The sequence below is a fragment of the Chenopodium quinoa genome, unplaced genomic scaffold, assembly GCF_001683475.1.
Source record: "Chenopodium quinoa cultivar QQ74 unplaced genomic scaffold, ASM168347v1, whole genome shotgun sequence".
NCBI lineage: Eukaryota > Viridiplantae > Streptophyta > Magnoliopsida > Caryophyllales > Amaranthaceae > Chenopodium > Chenopodium quinoa.
This window is the reverse complement of record NW_018745080.1, coordinates 1124897-1144525: the sequence shown is the minus strand read 5'-3', so window position 1 is coordinate 1144525 and position 19629 is coordinate 1124897. Positions and strand designations below refer to the sequence as shown.

The following is a 19629-nucleotide window of genomic DNA, read 5'->3' as shown; positions in this document are numbered from 1 at the left end:
TGTTTCACCCCTAATATGCATGCTCCTGATCGTCTTCCTCCTCCTCCTCGCGTCGACGCCTAGCAGGCATAGCTGGCCTACCAACGTGGATGTGCTCCCAAGCCCATAACTATAATAAAAAAACAAAAGTTTAGTCTAGCCAATGTTTAGTACGTAATAGGTAGAAAATGGTATGAAAGTACAAGACTACCTGAAGCACAATCAAGGGACCGCTGATCTCCCATCTACTACGCTGGGATGCTCTGCAAAGATGTCGATATAAGGTTGCCAGACACGCACTACCCCAGCTGTAGTCACGCATACCCTCCCAGTTGTTCTCTAACAGATGTAGGTAGATCAACTGTATGTGACTACCACTCTTGTTACTGAATAATGATCCTATCAACATGAACAGGTACGCTCGAGCGTATCTTTGGGGGTTTGGTTGAATAATGAAGAACAACGATATATGGTGTTAGAAATACCCGACTCTAAAACGCCAACGACGTTAGCGCTTTTGTGTTAAAAGTAAAACGCCGACGACGTTAGCGTTTTTGTGTAAATGTTTTTTTTTTTAAAAAATTTGCCCAGCAGTAAAACGCCACCCTTGATGGCGTTTTACCTTTGACTAAAAATTAAAAAAAAAAATTGCTCAGGGTAAAACGCCACCCTGGTTGGCGTTTTACCCTGAAAGCTTAGTTTGGTAAATAGTTTTGCCACGCGTCTTGTTTGAAAAATTGTTTTCTAAAAACGCTCAGTTTGACAATTTTTCCAAACTCGAGAGCCCTAAAAATGGAACTTTCAAAGACCCACCTCAAATTCCGTAACATTGGCGCTTTTCTTTCTCTCTCCTCTTTCCTCATATCACCAATTCTCTTCTTCCTCACCTTCAACGAGTTCAACCTGCCACTCTTCTTTCAACCAACTTTTAACTCAATTTAATTTCACTAAAAAACAAAAATATTGGTTAGTTCTTAATTTCAATTGCATGTTTTCTTCTCTTAATTTGTATTGTTTTCATTGAAATTTACATTTTTTTTTTTCTGTGAATTTCTAACTTTTTTTTTTTAATCTGTTTGCATGGTGCAGGTTATTCATCCTCACTGTAGATTACTCTAAATATTTCATTTTTTTTTAGGTTGGATTGAATTAATTAGCTCTGATTAATTTTGGGAGTTAGTTAATATTGCAAAATTAATCTGGGTAATAAAGCAATTGAAGAATATGGTTTTGGGGGTTTAGGGTTAGGGTTAGGGTTTTAGTGAATAGGGTAATGGTGGTGGGGGTGGAGGAGAGGTGATGGAAAACGCGGAGTTGGAAGAACCAGAGAAGAAAAGACCTCATTTCAGCAGTGATTCTTCCCCAATGGCTCGCAACTCTAATCTCTCTCCTGATAACAAATCGGTTCGCTTTCGCGCTATACCTCTTTGCCTTAATTTGATAAGATAATTGCTTATTTGATTGATAACACTCTATATGCATCAATTCGATATGTGCTGTTTTAATTGTTGATAAATTAAAGGAATATGAAAGTAGGGTTTAGGTTTGAATTGATTATAAGCTTATACGTAGTAACTGGTTTAATAGTTACTTCCCACGTGTTGGCGGAGAAAAGGGTTTCTGTATTTTGGCCTAATTTTCGTTCATTGTGTTATAATCCAGTGATGTATTGTAGCTGATTAACTGTAAATTTTGGGTTGTTGCTGTCAAAATATGTTGGCATTGTGAAATTTGAGTACTGATAATAGCTTGAGTTTACGACTTGGTGTGTTTGATGCTTGGGTTACTATTGTTTGCTCATGATGAATTGAATTCAGTGTTTAAAACAAATTGTAAACCAAACCCAGTGCTTAAGGTTGGATATTGAACTTGGTGGTGTGACTATGGAAGTATGGAGTGTGTTGCTAAGACTGGAGGGAGTCTTTTGTTATCTGAATTTTGTTGTATATTCATTTTCCGGCTTCTTCAGTGATGTTCTTGCTTTGGTATTTGTAGACGCAGACCTAAGGTGTGGGGATATTTTTGTATTATATGTAAATACTACTTTGTTTTGAATGGTCGTTACGAATTTAATACATTCCTTAGCTCGAAGAATATAAACTTTTGATTCCCTTCCGTGCTCATTTTGTGGATTGGGATTCCGTTTAACCAACCTGTTGTAACTGTACCTTACTGTTAAGTCATATTGCATAGTCTTTCCCTTGACCTCCACTTTAAAATTTCTTTCTGCAGTTGGATTTTAGTCATTTTTCATTTTGCATGGAATTCAGAATCATTCCTTTTCTCTATGTATGCCCATTGCCATTAGTCCACTTATAGATTGTCCAACCTATTTCCACCCCAGTATTTGAATGCAGTTTTGAAAAAAATGCTAGATACTTGTGGGCCTGCAGCTAACAGATAAACAATATAATGCTATCGACTTTATGGTGCCCATGATCTCAAGGTGTCTGTAGCTACTAGAAACATGTACTTATTTTTAGTGGGGTGAGCATAATAGGGTACCTTGTTAAAATTTTTGGAACCTCAACTGGAAAAATTGGGAACCAGAACCGGTTCCTGGAAAATGAGAACCAGGTTCCGGTTCAGTATACCTTGTTTTTTTAATATACATAATAATTTTTTGCAAAATTATATTTAAAAAAACTGGATGGTCATAAATTTATAACTTCAACAACTCGCAAATACAACAAACCAAAAGTAGTTGTTTAGCAAATTTAAGACATATATTTATAATTGTTATTTTAAAAATTTTGGGTGTGAATTGGTGTATAATTTGAGCTTAAGTAATATTACATGGTACCCTATAGGTTTTGGTTCCAAAAAACTGAGAACTTGAATCGGTTCTTAATTTTACTACCCGGAACCGGTTTCAGAACCTCTGGTTCCTAACTGGTTCGGTTCCAATTCAGGGTACCCTGATTATTTGCTCACCCCTACTTATTCGAGGTACCAACTTTTATACATGAGTGGAAGTTAATTTGTAATGTAAAACATTATGTGTCAACAATTTCATAGAATTATGAAGCCTTGTTGTGAGAATGAGCTATTTCATTGATGCCACCGATGTATGAATATACGCAAGCATATTTCTGTGGATGAAAAATCGTGTCAGAGGAAGAGGCTAGTTAAGAGCTCTATATTTGTTACAGGTTGATGCAACTCTCCTCCAATACCAGAATCAAAAACTTGTACAACAATTGGATGCACAGAAACATGAGCTACATGATCTTGAAGTCAAAATCCAAGAACTAAAAGAAAGGCAATCCTCTTATGATGATATGCTAACAACTATCAAGCAACTATGGAACCAGGTTGATTCCTAAAAATGATATGTGCTTACTTTTTTGGCTTCATTTTTTTTGTTCTTATTCTATTTGTTAATGAGATACCATGTCTTTGTGATGTAGTTGATTGATGATGTAGTTTTTCTCGGGGTTAGAGCTGGAGGAAACCTAAATGTCTTGCAAACTTTAGATTCTGAAGACTATTCTCAAGGTTGTCTTATTTGTGACTTATTGACTTGATGTACCTCTTAGGTTCTTCTGTTTTCTTACAGCTAAGATTTTCTTTGCTTCTACTCTAGATTGACTTGATGTACCTCTTAGGTTCAAACACTTCGTGTCCTGCGGAGCATGTATTACTCTGTAGGCTTCTAAACGTTGATTCTGTCAAGGGCAATGGAGGAGAGGATCATGTTAAATCTGTTGAAGAAATTTTTTCCCAACACTACTCCTCTATTTTGGATTTACTGAGATTTTTTGAAAACTTTGTCGAGGATCAGAAGAAAAAGACCTTCAGCATTGCTCAGGAACTGCATGAAAACCTTTCTACAGAAGGTTCTGGAGGTCAGTTTTGGATAACTAAAAACTATTTTCTGAGTAGCTTTATTGGGATTTGTTATAGAAAGTATCCTCTAGTCCTGTACATTTTTCTGGTTGAGCATCATCATGTGCTTATTGCCATTTGTGGTTGTAGCAGATGCCATCACTAAATTGAACAAAATTGAAGATCTGATGACAGAGGAGGCTACTAGTCTTCGTGTGGTCATTGATGGTCTCCATCTAAAGCACTTACAATATGCTGATAGGATCCAGAGCTATATACAGAACAAGTCAGTGGATGAAACTGAGATCAAACATATTGCTGGTCTGTTGTATTCTTCTCTTCAATTCTGGCCTTTTTAAATGGCCTGTAATACCGAACTAGATTTTATCTGTACTATTATGGGTTTTGGTGTTGTCAATACATATGATGTTCTTTATGACACTTTTGTTCTTACACATACCGCCTTTTTCCCTTTCTCAATGTTAAAAAGGTGAGCTTGAAGAGAGCATGGCTGAGCTTGAAGAAAGCAGAAGAAAGCTTGTAAATCTGAGAATGCAGAAGAATTTAGCATCTGAGACTTACAGCCCAGTCACTGGGGTTATGAATGGCAATTTATCTTCATTGAAATTGCCTGATAGGTCAATGGGCCTGCGGGAGCTGAAACACTCAATTGAAGAAGCTGAGGTACTTAGCTTTTATGTGCATCCTTATTACTACAGAAAAAATGGGACGAATCATGTGGCCTATCTTGAAGTTATGACAAACTTTCAGTCCCTTTATTAACATTTAGCAACAATGCAGATATTGGCTGCTGATCGTCTTGCTGAGCTTGAGGATGCACGTGAAGACAATTCAATCCTGTCAAAACAATTAGAAGAAATTGAGGTATGTTGCATGACAATTGAATTAATTGATGTTTTATAATTATAATTAACTGGTCCATAGCATTGGCGGGAGCCTTGTTATAGGCATTGTATGTGATGATATGTTGTGGAGTCTATAGATTAGCTTGGGCACACTTGCTACTTTGTTTTCTAATCTTGAATTGGCAATATTGTCATTTCAGAAAGAAATGAAAGATGATAAATACGTGTGCAGTTCTCGATTGTACACCTTGGTAAATGATCAGCTCCACCATTGGAAAGCTGAAGTCACGCGATATAAAACATTGACCGATTCTCTGCAGGTGATGACTGCTATTTTTTAGCTTGGTTTCCTGTATACTTATTGTTTTCCCCTAAAAAGGCTTGCTTCAGTCCGATAGGTCATACCTTATCAGAAGAGAGAAGGAACTAGAGTTAAAGAAAGAATCAGCAGACAGTGCAAAAGCTTCTATTGACAAGGCTGAGACAAGAGTTGAAGAATTAGAGCTAAAATTCCAGAATTCTATTATTGAGAAGAATGAACTTGAGGCTAAAATGGAGGAAGCTGTTCAAGATTCAGGTGACTTATTGTTTATACGATCATTAATGTACATCTTTGTAATTGATTAGTCTTTAATACTTGAAACTTCCCGCAGGAAGAACAGACATTAAATCTGAGTTCAATGTGATGGCCTCTGCTCTGTCCAAAGAAATGGGTATGGTAGAGGCTCAATTGAATCGATGGAAAGATATTGCTCAGGAAGCCTTGTCCTTACGTGGGGAAGCAGAAACACAGAAGGCATTGTTAAATAGAAAGGTATTGTCTGAAACTGTTGTGCTGTACTTGATTTCCAGTTAAATTTAACTATTTGAGGTATTATCTGGATATCTTGGCATATCATGTCACTTCGTCCTCTAATTGCTCCATTTGTCATTCCTTTAGAAGGGAGGCACAATATATTTAGATGATGTAGAAAATTGGTGCATGTTGAGTTTTCAGATGTACTGTCAGCAATGGGTTTTAACTTAACACTTATAAAACTTAAATAGAAATAGTAAATATACTGTTGAGACCAAATTTTTGTCAAGGGTACATAAGTAAAGAATTCCTATGGATCATATGTCATGTATGTACGTGTTTATTTACTTTTATCTTTTTTTCAAGTGACAGGTTTTTTGACATTTTTTTCCTAATATGTTCACAATCTTTTATTTGCTGGTAGACTAGTGAAGTGAAGGCCTTGGGAGATAAATGTGGTCAGCAGATGGCAGAAATCAAATCCCTCAAAGAGTTGGTGAGATGTCTTCATCCCAGCAGAGTCTTAAATCAACTTTTTTTTCTTCATCTTTTCAGTCAAATGAGTAATTTTGTTTGAAACTCTCTGATAGTGTTGGTATATTGATCATGAGTCATGACGCCTCAGTATTTAAGGGGCCTTTTCTGTTAACTTACAAGTATATAAACATTGCAGATTGAGAAGCTGCAAAAAGAAAAGTCGGAACTGCAAATTTTCGTAGATATGCTTGGTCAGGGAAGTTATGACAATAGGTATGTTGATGAGGTCTTCCTAACTTCTGACATGTTATTTAAGTACACGTTTTTTTGGATCAATTAGTAAGTCTTATACGTGATTCAGCGGCACTTCCAAAACATTGGGTTTGTTCAATTTTGAAGTGAATATTGACATAACTGATATTTACTCGGGTATGAAATGGAATTTAAATAGACGAATAAGATTTCTTGTTTGGTGATTAGCTCAGCTGATATTTTTTTAAGGCTCTAATGTATTTTGAGTTTTTTACCTGGAAAACCCATAATACAACTTTTTAGTTCAAAAGTATGATATTTGGCTTCCAATATATCTTGATATCTTCTTCAAGGAAGCGTTTGGTATGAGAATGAAAATTTGAGGATTAGAGGGTGGGATTGGGGATAACAATTTTTAGGCAGGAATTCATTAAATTTTGTCCCATCGCTTGTTTTGGTAGTGGTTGGAAAAGATTTGGAATACTTTACAAGACTACCCATAAATTGTAACTAATACAATTAGCCATCTTTTTTATTCATGGCATGTGGGACATTTTACCCCTTTATTAATTCCCTTCCTTTAGTTCCTGCCCCTGGATACTATTATGATGGGAAGTGAGGGCTTCTATTCCCCTTAAAAATCCCACTCCCTTCCCCAATCCCTTTAAGGTATTATCTTCATTGAAACTATTGGTTATATTCCTAATCCCACCCCTTTATAAATCCCACTCCTACCCTCAATTCGTACACACCAAGCACCTCATTATGTTCATTCTCGGTCCATTAAAGGTTGACATACATCTTTTATTCTGTTCTATTCCAAATTCCTATATATATCTTTTTGGGATATTAGTTCATGTCTCAAATCATGCTATGAAATTTTATGTTAAGAGGGTTTTTATGGATGGAATTCTCTATAGAAGTGATCAGTATTTCTTATCTTATGAAGTGTATTACGTTGGCTATTCTTTTGGCATATGCCGCGTTCCTATGTAGTTTGCAATAACGAAGAAAAATAAGACTTTACTTCCTAAAATTCCTAACGAACTAATATACCTAGCTGCTGCTAATTAATGTGATCAAATGACAACCTTAGCCCACTGTGTCACCAATGTTGTCCCATTGGAGTACAACTAAACTAAGGCCCATTCTCACCTTAGCCCCTAAATCTATGTTACATGAACTCTCAATTTACCTTAAGTACTTGTGTCGAACCTCAAACCCTCGACAGTCGGACATGGGTAGGACACTTGGACATTCCAATTTAGACCAAAATCATGTTTATTTTTTTTATTTTTCATTTTTATTTTTTATTATTATTTTAACAAACACTTGGACACGTACCAAATAGGGGTACTTTGAGTCTATGTTACTCAGACTCTTCATTTTACCTCACATACCCGTGTTGGACCCTTGACACTCGGACACGGGTGGGACACTTGGACACTTCATTTTAGTTCAAAATTATTTGGAATTTTTCACAAAATAGCCGGGTCGGATACTTGGACACGTATCCATGTCGGACATGGATACCCAAGTCCAAGTAACATAGAGTCTAAAATATGCTTATTATCTTTTGTTGTCAGTATGTTGCCTTTTCGCTCGCAACATAGGAGATTTACCAACTCTTGGAATTATTATACTCTGTATACCTAGAGGGATTAGAAAAACTTGCCTTAGTTTTCTTAGTCGGTTGGCAGGGCCTATCTAAGACTTATAGGTCATGATTTGCAATTTATTATATCATTATATGAGATATTGTTTTTCTAGAAAAATCAAGAATATACTCTTGTGTATTGTTGCCCTCAAGTTTATACCTTGAGGTTGTTTCACATTTGACCGACTCATTTGGCTGAGTGATATATATTCTAGGTCCTTTTGATTCTAAAATTAACATTGCTACCTCTGTCCGTTTAGCGGTTGGATGAACGAATTAGTAGCTTATTTCCTAAACTAAAAGTGCATGTAATATATTGCTCTTATGGAACATGCGTTGTCAATTTCAATTTTGGTCAAGGCTCAGGAAATCCTAGTGTCTTGATTACGATCAATTTACTGATATGGTTGATTTCTAATTGTGAAGATGTATATTTTGGCTGCTCTTTATGTTAATTATTTTTCTCTGTTTTCTTATATTTTGAGCTGCATTGGATGTTTCATACGTGCTCTATTTATCTAATGAAGATTTTTTGACTCTGAATTTCAGGGATCTTATGGAAATCCAAGAATCTGAACGAAGAGCTTGTGCACAAGCTGAGGTGTTGAAACATGCTCTTGATGAGCATAATCTGGAGCTAAGGATAAAAGCTGCTAATGAAGCTGAGGCTGCTTGCCAGCTGCGTCTCTCTGTTGCGGAAGCTGAAATTGCTGATTTAAGAGCCAAACTGGATACTACTGAAAGGTTTGAACTTCATGTTTTTTTCTTCAGATTTTGTTTTTGTGTGTAGTTGATGTGGGGGCAAGACCAAAAACCAATTATTTGATTACTCTTTTTAATTATTGAGCTTGGCTTGTTACTGGTTAAAATGTCACTTGGTATATTTTGTGGGCTTGTCGATGTTATAATATACGGGCTTATGGGTTTATACGGATTCATGTTAGGGTTTTAATTATTGTGTTTATGTAATAAGTTATTAATAGAGATTGAGATTAATTAAATTGAGTTTTCCCTTTGTGGAATTTATCGGGTTTAAGGATTGATACACAAATGTTATAGACTGATAATCTGACTTGTATTCTTGATTTGATAAGACTAATAAATAAAGATTAAAGCTTGGGACTTTGATTAATAATGGCAGAATTTGATACAAAAGTGAGGTTAATAGCTTAAGGCTATTACTCTCTTGATAACTTTAGGTTATCACTCTCCTAGTAACTTGAGGTTACTACTCAACATATTTTCCTCACAATTAATATCCTACTGCATATAATATCCTCTATTTATACTAAGGCCAAGGACTACAAACCTAAAAGTACTAGTCTTCCCAAATTGCCCTTCCTAATATTAGTCTATTACATTACCGTCCCCCTAAACTTCCACCTTGTCCTCAAGGTGGATAATAATCAGCACTCGATTCTCGGCAAAAGCAATGATCTCTCAAAGTTGATGAAGGTGGAGATTGACTTTTGAGAGTGGAAAGAGCGGGCTGCATGTAAAGTGGAGTAGTGAGTTGGGCAGTGAGAGTAGGAGAAAGAAAACTAGGCCTAAAGTCATTAAGCCCATTTGTTTGCCTTTTCTTTCTTAACACAGAAAAAGACTTTTAAATGAGCAAGCCCCTTTAATCTCTGGAACCCATTATATTTGGTGCATTGGCCATCTGTTTTGTTTGAAGCATGTGACTCTTGGCTGAATGCTTTTGCAATATCTTCAAGGTGTATTACTACAATACCCTTACTAGCACTTTTCAAAATTGGCTTCCTCCACAAGCCAAAGACTTCAGTCAAACTTCTGCCAAAAGCTTCAAGAAACCACCAGAGAATGGTAGCCACGCAAAACCCTCAAAACCCTCAAGCACACATTGGCTGCTGCCACCTTTGCCACCGGCCCACCTCAATAACCCGTTCCACCATTCTTCACCATCAGTCCCACTGCCGACACAAGAGCATGGTCCTCTTCCGACCAAGATACCACCGCCGATAAAGCCACTAGAGACTGATAATCTGACTTGTATTCTTGATTTAATAAGACTAATAAATAAAGATTAAAGCTTGGGACTTTGATTAATAATGGCAGAATTTGATACAAAAGTGATAGGTTAATAGCTTAAGGCTATTACTCTTGATAACTTAAGGTTATCACTCTCCTAGTAACTTGAGGTTACTACTCTCAACATATTTTCCTCACAATTCACATAATTTCCTACTGCATATAATATCCTCTATTTATACTAAGGCCAAGGACTACTAACCTAAAAGTACTAGACTTCCCAAATTGCCCTTCCTAATATTAAGTCTATTACAACAAACCTTTAATCTTATTTCAATAATGATTAAGATTATTGGTTGAATACCTTGAGGGGATTCAAGAACCAAATTAACCAATAGATTCTTTTAGGAGTGATTTGAGTCTATTGTCTATCGGTTACATTTATTTTAGGTTAAGATTCATATTGTTTGACTAAGATCCATATCACTCGCCCACTTCCTTGGCTCCCACTTGCTTGCAACACCTCAGACTTCATCATGCTACACATCTGCAACATTAAGCCGATTAAGGCAATCCATTCTTAGCCCACAACAGTTGTTGGGCTCTGGGTCAAGACTCTCGACAAGAGGAGAGTCGACTAGCGTACAAGTTAAGTGAGGTTACGCAGTGGGAAACTTCCAACATTGTGTATATTTGTCTCTGTTTAGTATCGAAGTAGTACTGCAGAAGTATAGTAGTAGGTAGAAAATTATTGTGTAAGAGGCAAGGTGGCTATATGTTTTTGTAGGCATTTGCTGTGTAAGAGGCAAGGTGGCTATATGTTTTTCTTTTTGTTTTGGAGTAGGGGGCTTCAGATTCCATAATGAGGCTTTAATGAGAAATGAACCCTGCCCAGATGGTGTAATCTACCTTCTTTCTTCCTGATTTCTGGTTGAATAGAGAGGTAGATACTAACCATATTGCAGCATACCCTAGTGCCTCTATTTTTTCTTGTATGATGGATCATTTTGATATTATAATCAGTAGTATGCAGCCTTACCCCTGTTTGCAAGTTTGCTTGGATTTTGTCTTTCTGGACTTCTATTGGTAAGATATAAGCTGGCCTCTTACAGTTTTAAGCAGAAAGCTACTTATGTGAAATTTGGCATGTTCTCGAGGCTGATAAACAGTAGACATTCTTAAAAGTCACAGAGTACATCTTTGTTGGCTTTGAAAGTTAAAAATCACTTTCTATCTGCAGGGAAGTTTGTGAACTGACAGAAGCAATTAAAATAAAGGACGCAGAGGCGGAAGCTTATATATCTGAAATTGAGGTTTTCATCTCATTCTACCTTTGTTCCCCAAAGATTTTGGCATTCAAAGTGTTCCTCTTGTTTATTGGTTTTATTAATGATTTATTTTTCTTTTTCTATGTTGCAGACGATTGGTCAAGCATATGAAGATATGCAGACACAAAATCAACATCTCTTGTTGCAGATGACTGAGAGGGATGATTACAATATTAAGGTGTAATGCTAGTCACATGTGCTTAATTTGGTCTCATTTATTATGATTTTTTTTTTTTATGTGCCAAGTAATTAACTGTTGTGCTGTGTATTTAGCTGGTGTCTGAAAGTGTAAAGACAAAGCAGGCTGTGAATACACTTCTCACAGAAAAGCAAGCCCTGGCTAAGCAATTTCAATCAGTTAATGCATCATTGGAATCTCTTAGAGCAAGAATTTCTAGGAGTGAGGAGCAGGTATGTTTCCGTATACGATCTTGTGCTAAAATTTTGCAGTTTTTTGTAATGCCAAGGTGACAAGTTAACTCTGTGCAGATGAAGGCTATTATGTCAGAAGCGTTGAATCATTGTCAGGAAGACAGGCACCTCATTGTTAGCCTAGAGAGAGCGAAATGGGAATTATCAGATGTAGAAAAGGAATTAAAATGGGTTAAATCTGCTATTGCTTCTTCTGAGAAGGAATATGAACAGGTTCAACGGAAGACTGCTGATATTCAAAAGGAGTTGGGCAGTGAAAGGTAATATCTTTGTTATCTTACCCTGCTGTTAGACATCTAGTTTCATATCCTAATATGCATTATTCCTGTAACCTGAAAAAGACATGATGTAACAGGAAAGTCATGTAAGCTTGTTCCAACTATCTTAACTTTTTGCTTGATAGATGTCTATCTTTACCCACCTTGGCAGGCACTCCATGTTTCGTAAGTCCATTGTTCATAACTAGGTACTGGAATCGACCAGGCTTGGAAAATTCATTAAATATCACGAAACATGTCCAAAATTGGACTGGGCTGGAATAATTCTGATCCCCCAGTCTACCAAAATTAATACCCCTGGTCTTCTGGTACATAATTTTGTTTTTGCAAGAGTGTCCTGATTGAACGAATAGTTTTAAATTATGAACATTCAATATGTAGATTATGAACATATAGTTTATATATTTTCAATAATTATAAATACTTAGTTCATACATCACTACTAACATATAGTTGCACAAATTGTGTACTTATAATTCTTTTATTACTTAGGCTGTAATAAATGAACATATAGATTAATGAATGAAAATAGAAATATATTCCTTAACTCAGAACCTAAACTCATTTGGGACCACGGCATGCATTGTGGTCCCAGGTGCAGGATATAGTTATTGCAACTGGTTCTGGTCTGATACACAGGTTCAGTTTGTGCACTTCCCCTGATTGTAGTTATTTTCCTGCTTATGATTGTATATGGATTTATAAGAAAACGAGTGTTGCTTGTGGGAAACCAGGAATGACAAAAAGAAGCTTGAGGAGGAGCTCAGAGAATGGAAGGACAGAGTTGCGGAGATGACCGCTGAAACAGGGGAGGCTGCAATCCAGAGACTTCAGGAGGAAATAAAAGATTGCAAGTCTATTCTCAAATGCAGTGTTTGCTTTGACCGACCAAAAGAGGTAGGTTACTTATCATTTATCTTTACGCTACTCTTGAGGTTGAAGTCGTTGCCTATCATCATAATTTGCTAGATATTGCTATTATTTCCCATTCGTTTCCTACTAGTCCCCTGGTTCAATATACTTATAAAGCAAGTAATTGTTTCATATAGGTTGTGATTGTGAAGTGCTACCATCTATTCTGCAATCAGTGTATACAAAGAAATCTGGAAATTCGCCACAGGAAATGCCCTGGCTGTGGTACCGCATTTGGGCAAAATGATGTTCGGTTTGTAAAAATATGAAATAAACCTGCTCCTTTAGCCTCAATTTGTTTTTTTGGGTTGCAGAAAACCCAATGCTTTGTATGATAAAGTGCACCACACCATTGTAATTGGCAGCCTAAGTGGTTATGCCCCCTTGTAAATAGCAATTAGTGTAGTGAGCTCCTCTTATAAACTATAGCAGCGGTGCTTATCTGTAGTGTACTATAGGTGACTTTTTAACTCATGCCCTTAATTGTGCATGCTGATGTGAATTCGCATTAGTTCATATTTTTTGTTTGTTGACAACTAATAAGAGTAGCAATATTCTTGTAGCCTGCTTGACGGATGACAGTCTATTCTCTTTCTTGGCTGATTTTTGGGGGTTCTTATTGTAAACATTTGTTATTTAATGAATGATTGATGATGTATATGGATTATAATAAGATGAAAAATGTGTTTTGCCATTTCAATATTGTATTTTTACATTCAATGTGAGTATGTAAATTGATTTAGGGGTGTTAATAGATTATTAGTTATCGTGTAGTCGTGTGCTCTATACGTGATAAGAAAAGTGTTTCATACTTGCATCTAAAAAAAGCGAAGTATGTAGTAGTCAAGTGCAATCAAATTATAAAAATGTTTGATGTATGAGTATGACCCATTGACCTCTCTATGAGGACAGAGGACCTAGAGTAAAGCCAAATGAACATAGTCCTGGAGTCCGTACGTATCCTTGGACTTGTATAATGAGCCCTTTCAGGCCTAAAAGGACTTCAAATGAGCTTAAAATTGGGGGTCCCTATTTTGAGTCAATTAATATAATGATGTGTCAATTTTCTAAGGTGAGGCCCGTAAATAAATGTTTGTATTCTTGAAGTGTCATTTGTAGCAGTCGTTGCTTTTAGTTTGTAAGTGTCTACTGTAAAATATCTTAATACATACTTGGTATTTTGTAATGAAACCTCCATGTATAAAGAGTTCCCTTAAAAACTTACTCTAGAATAGAAGTTTCTGGCCTTGGGGTTAAGGGGCCTATAAATAGGCGTCAAGGATCAATTGTACACATTATTTGAGTGGTTTCAACTTTCAATAAACAAAAAATAATATTACTCCGTAATAAACACTGGTCCTCTTTAACTCATTATTCTTCCTACACTTAAAATTCTATGTCATGCGTTCATGTGCCCAATTTAATGGAGTAGTACGTTTTGTTAAAGATTCAAGCCTAGAAATATTATTTTGAAAAAAAAAATTGTTTAAATGGTGTAGGGAAAGTTGGAAAGAGAGAGAAATATTATTTGGAATGATATATTGTTTGAGAGAGAGTGGAGAACATGTTTTTTTTTTAATGGGATGAGAGAAGATTTATGAGAGATGACAAAAAAACAAATAAAAGTGACTAAATTTTTAAATAAGATTTCAAATTTTGTATGTAGATCTTAGATGAATTTATCCGGAAATTAAGCCAATTCTAATTTTGAATTTTCTGATTTTCAAAAAGTAAAAAATTCAAATGGAATGCACATTTCCGAACAGAGCATTACATTACGCTATGACTTGAATAAACGATCAATAAATTTTTTAACATAGTAAACACCTCCATTTTTTCTATAAAGATACTCATGAGTGGGAAAAAGCTGAAAATTTATCTATGAAGTTAAAATATAAAATTTGTTTAATCGACTTAATATAGAATCCAAATAATGCAAATCAAAATGGAAACATTTATCTTTAATAAAAATATGGATTTCTTTCTACTGCATTCTAAAAGGAAACGATACGACTGGTTATTGAGTAGAATAACACCTTTTTATGAAGGTTATCTCAAAATAGATTGAACATTTTTCATATTTGTATGTGTTCTTTAATAATTCAAAGTTTTTTTTATTTAGAATACTCATACTACTATTTTTTTTTAAAAAAAAAATAGGCCGCCAGCATATTATTAATTCAAATCCAATTCCTCCAAAGTTTGAGAGTTTGGGAGAAAAACATTCACACAAATTAATTCCGAACAACCTCTAATATCCCGTCTTGCAATAAGATGGACTATCTGTAGGGAATTTTTCAAAACTCAACTTTGAGCCCCACTGTGATCATGTTTTTAAGCATGGTGGCGTACAAAGGGAAGGAAGCTAAAGATAAAAGAGTCGCCAACAAGTTTTAGGAACTTGTAAACCGTTCACGGGTGTGAAGGTTACACCCATTCATGATCACGGAGATCGCTAACTCCATAGTGGTCCGGAACCATGACTAGATATTCGAGGATGATGGTATGAACCCAACCTTAAAGAGATTGAACCCGCCCTAAATCGGCCTCTACTTAATTCTTATTATATTCATGTGCGCTTTTCGATCAACATACATACATCAAGTTAGCCCTGAACCTGTTTAATCTACGTTGGTTGATTATTAATGTACAATCAAATCTATTATTGTTGAACACTTGAATTAAAATTATATTAGCTTAAATCAAATTATTAATTATCTTATCAGACGTGATTTTAAGTACAAATTCCCTTTAAACCTGCAAAAAGGGCGTGATCAAGCAATAACAATCAATCATGAATAATCAAGCAATATATAATTAATTGACACAACAATCATTATCATTATAATACCATCTAAACATGATTAGCAAAATTCTAGGCATGATACTAAATGGATTGATAGCAAACCCTAGCATGTCATTAACAATAATCATAAAGAGAGTAATAAACTTTCTAGGGGAATTGAATGAAGGGTGACACGTGACGTTAGCATGTTGTCCCTATGAATTTTAATAATACTATAGATATAGTGCAAATATAACCACATTTTATTATTTTTTTTATAATATAATCTAATTCATGTAAAAAGAAACAAAGATATCTTGACCGAAAAATCAGGGAGACACAAAAATAACTTAGATATGGTACAATTTTATTTATAATGCATGTGAGCTTGTTAATTATTCTTTGCTTAATTGGTTTGGTAAAATTTTATTAGAAGCTGCCATTCCTGACATTATAAAGCTCAACTGAATTAATTGATTGTTAAAGGGACCCACGAGCTCTTCCTTTATTCTCTCAGGCAAAAGGTTTGTTGCCACGTGACTGTCCACGTTACATGTTATTTAAAAGACATTTTAACGTGCCCATTATCGTCATAATAATCATCATTATCCCACTAAATTAATTGTCTTTTGATTATTGGCCTTTTAGGTCTACGCCACGTGTCCTGTTCTATAATGTTTTTACTGTAAATTTTGAAGCTTTAATTCCATTTTAATCAAATGTAATGTTTAAGTTTGACAAGTAATTCATGGTGTGGCAATTTATAGTTTTAGCTAATGATTAAAGCCTTAAGGGTTAGGCTCACACAAATTACATGGAAGATTTTACAGTAGACCTTGCAGTAGCTTAGAAGACATATTTTAGTGGTAATAAGAAATCTTGTGTTATAACATGAGTTTTTATGTTCAATTCTTGTTTAGACTATTTACGATTTTTTTTTTATGATTGAAAGATTTTAAGTTGATGACATAAAATGAGAAATATTGCGTGAGGTAGGGTGTCACATGATACATAAAACTTCTTCAAAAACGCTTTTTAATACTTATACAAGTATAGATATACCTATAGATCAAATTTCAAACAGAATGAAGAGATATCTTATCTAATCATATGTGGGTATGTTGAACATTATAATTAAGTTTCAACTAATTCATACAATAAACTTAAGTTTGTAGATTTTTAATGTGATACCAAACAACCACTAATGCTAGCTAACTGATGTAAAAAGTAAGACATGTAAGAAAAAAAGTAAGAGAAGTGAGTATATATGTTTCGACTATAAAGGTTTTTTTTTTTTTATTTATTTTTTTTTTTTTTATTTTTTTATAAAGGAAATGTGGCAAATAAAAGTACGTTTAAAAAATCAGTTTGTCAAAAGAGAAAAAAAAAGGAAAAATTCATGGGAATAATCCCACCTTTGGGCCGTTCGTTTTTAATAATCCCACCTTTGGGATATTTTTAAATAATCCCACCTTTACCCCTCGATCTTTTTTAATGGTCCCAACCAGTCATGTAACCTGTTATACCAGGTTACATGATACGTGGCAGCCTGTGATTGGTCAAAAAAAAATTTAAAAAAAAAAAAAACTTTTTTTTTTTTTTTTTCATTTCCCCTTCCCCTTTCCCTTCTTCCCTCCATAACCACCAGAGCAAAAACCACCACCAACATGACCCCCACCACCAACATGACCCCTACACCCACCACAAGCAACCACCGTTCCTCAACCTACCACAACCCACCACAAGCAACCACCCTCCCTCAACCCACCACCAGTAACTCCCCTTAACCCACCAACAGCGGCGCCCCCTTCAACACACCACCAACATGACTAATAACCCACCCCCTAAAGAACCCTCCACCACCGCATGGCAACCCACACCAACAAAACCCTCCATCAACAGCGACCCACACCAACAAAACCCTCCCCACAGGCGACGGCTGCTCCTATTCCCCCCCTGTGCCGGACTTGGGAGGAGAGAGAAATCTGGGTGGAGAAAGGAGAGAGAAATCGGGGCGGGGGAAGGTAAGGGAGGCCGAAATCAGGGCGAGGGAAGGGGAAGGAGGTCGGAATTGGGGCGGGGGAAGGGGGGGGAGGCTGGAATCGTTGGTGGTTTAGGGGAGGGGTTGGCTGGGTTTTTGGGGGAGGGTCTAGGGTGTTGGTGGTTTAGGGGAGGGGGTTAAGCGGCGCCGGCGTTGGGTGGTTGGAATCGGGGCGGGGGAAAGGGGGAGGCTGGTGGGGTGGTTTTGGGGTTCGGGTCTGGTGGTTCTAGGGTTTGGGTTTGGGTGGTGGTGGGGATGGTGGTGGCTGAATTGGTTTTTTTTTTTTTTTTTTTTTTTTTTTTTTTTTTTACCAATTATGTAATGACACGTGTATATTAATCTTTTAAAAAAAAAAAATTACCTACTCAACTGGTTTCAGGTAAAATGGGACCATTCAAAAAGATCGGAGTCCAAAGGTGGGATTATTTAAAAATATCCCAAAGTTGGAATTATTAAAAACAAATGGCCCAAAGGTGGAATTTTTCCCATGAATTTTTCCAAAAAAAAAATTAGGGTGTAACCAACAAAAGGAAATCTACAAAAGTAAACTACATACCGACAAAAAAAATTGAAGGTTGTATGATTAGCTTTCGGCTTTCATGGTCTTTCCAACTTTCAATTGTCTTTCCAACTTAGTTTTGTCAAACAAAAATAATACTGCAACTGCCATCTTTTAAGCCTTTTTTTTTTTTTTTTTTTTTTTTTTTTGCATTTTAGCTAGTTTAAAGAATTTTTACTAGCTTATTAATTAAAACTAGTTCTTTTATGTTGTTGTTTAGGTTCATTAATTGTTGAAAGATCTTTAGAACAACTTCAATGGCAAGCTAATCTGACAATTAGCTTATCATGCCCACATAAACTTTTAAGCTAATTACATTTTAGCTACTTTGAACTCAAATGGCTCGCTAGCGCTATTAGCTTACTAAGCTAATTAAATAAACCTCACCTCCTTAATTAATTTTTTTTTATCTTTCATTTTATTTATTCTAATTTTTTTTTTTGGTAAGTTTTTTTCCAATCTAATTAGCTTGAGTTGCTCTTATATGAATCATTATATGAACTTGAAATAATTAAAAGAGCTCATATATATATAAGAAGCTAAAGCTAGAAATTTTAAGAAAAACAAGCATATTTTATTTAATTCTACCAATTATTGCACATGCATGATTTTGTTATACATGTCCAAATTAATGAAATCATTGATTTTTATCAACTATTGAGTATTGAACTGATTGATAGCTAGGCCTTAATAATCACCAATGAGAAATTTTTGTTCCTCATAAAAATAAATAAATAGATAAATAAAAAAAAAAAGAAAAAAAAAAATGGAAGATAGTTTTACCCGTTTCAATCCTTTTTCATTTATTTTTTTTTTCTAATAAATTAATAGGTAATGAAAGTATGAAACATAGACTAACCCGCAAAAATAACAGATTTGGATAGCAATTAGGCTCAACTTCAATCTTGACCCTATTTTGATCCAAAGCTCACTTTTGTTCTAAAACCCCCATTTTCATTCTAAGCTCAATTTAGCGAGTTTTGGAGACGAAGTTTTAACACTAGTAGATTTGCGACCTCCAATTAGGTCTAAAATAGACTTAATTAGCTCCTGGTTCAGCCCAAGATATGAAGGGAAAGTGTCATCAACTCTAGTGCAATTACTAAGTATAATTTGGATCGTATTATGGAGATAATAATTCGTTTATTTGGGTCGTCTATACGTCTTGCTAGAGAACGCTATAGAACTTTAGGTTAGTGAGAAATAAACTTGAAGCCCACCTATACAGATCCTACAAGGTCTCACATTAGGTTTGGATCAATAAAGAAACCCAAAGCCCAAAGTGGGCCTTAGGTGACAGGCTAAGAAGGGAAAAGGGGAGAGGAAACCCTAACCTAATTAATGAATGTGATTATATTAATTGAGATTTTAGAGAATAAAATACACAAGTCAGTTTCTAAAAACTACGTAATATTTTTCTCTCCACATTTTCTCTCTAAAATGGTTCTAA

At 35.5% G+C, this 19629-nt stretch overlaps 1 protein-coding gene across 2 annotated transcripts; it reads left to right on the top strand.

Moving 5' to 3' along the window:
* Positions 1 to 732: 732 nt before the first annotated feature.
* Positions 733 to 13494, top strand: LOC110709678 (E3 ubiquitin-protein ligase BRE1-like 2). 2 transcript variants are annotated; one of them, XM_021887896.1, is made up of 20 exons: positions 733 to 945; positions 1069 to 1383; positions 3132 to 3293; positions 3390 to 3480; positions 3588 to 3827; positions 3961 to 4128; positions 4298 to 4491; positions 4609 to 4692; positions 4874 to 4993; positions 5064 to 5250; positions 5327 to 5487; positions 5894 to 5965; positions 6143 to 6219; positions 8405 to 8599; positions 11085 to 11157; positions 11264 to 11350; positions 11446 to 11583; positions 11662 to 11864; positions 12617 to 12779; positions 12932 to 13494. In XM_021887896.1, exons 2-20 carry the CDS (start codon positions 1279 to 1281, stop codon positions 13061 to 13063), a joined length of 2652 nt encoding a protein of 883 aa, XP_021743588.1. In that variant the 5' UTR covers positions 733 to 945; positions 1069 to 1278; the 3' UTR covers positions 13064 to 13494. The 2 variants fall into 2 exon arrangements, with proteins under 2 accessions (XP_021743588.1, XP_021743589.1); XM_021887897.1 differs by having other exon boundaries at positions 734 to 945; positions 3390 to 3477.
* The last annotated feature ends 6135 nt before the right edge of the window (positions 13495 to 19629 follow it).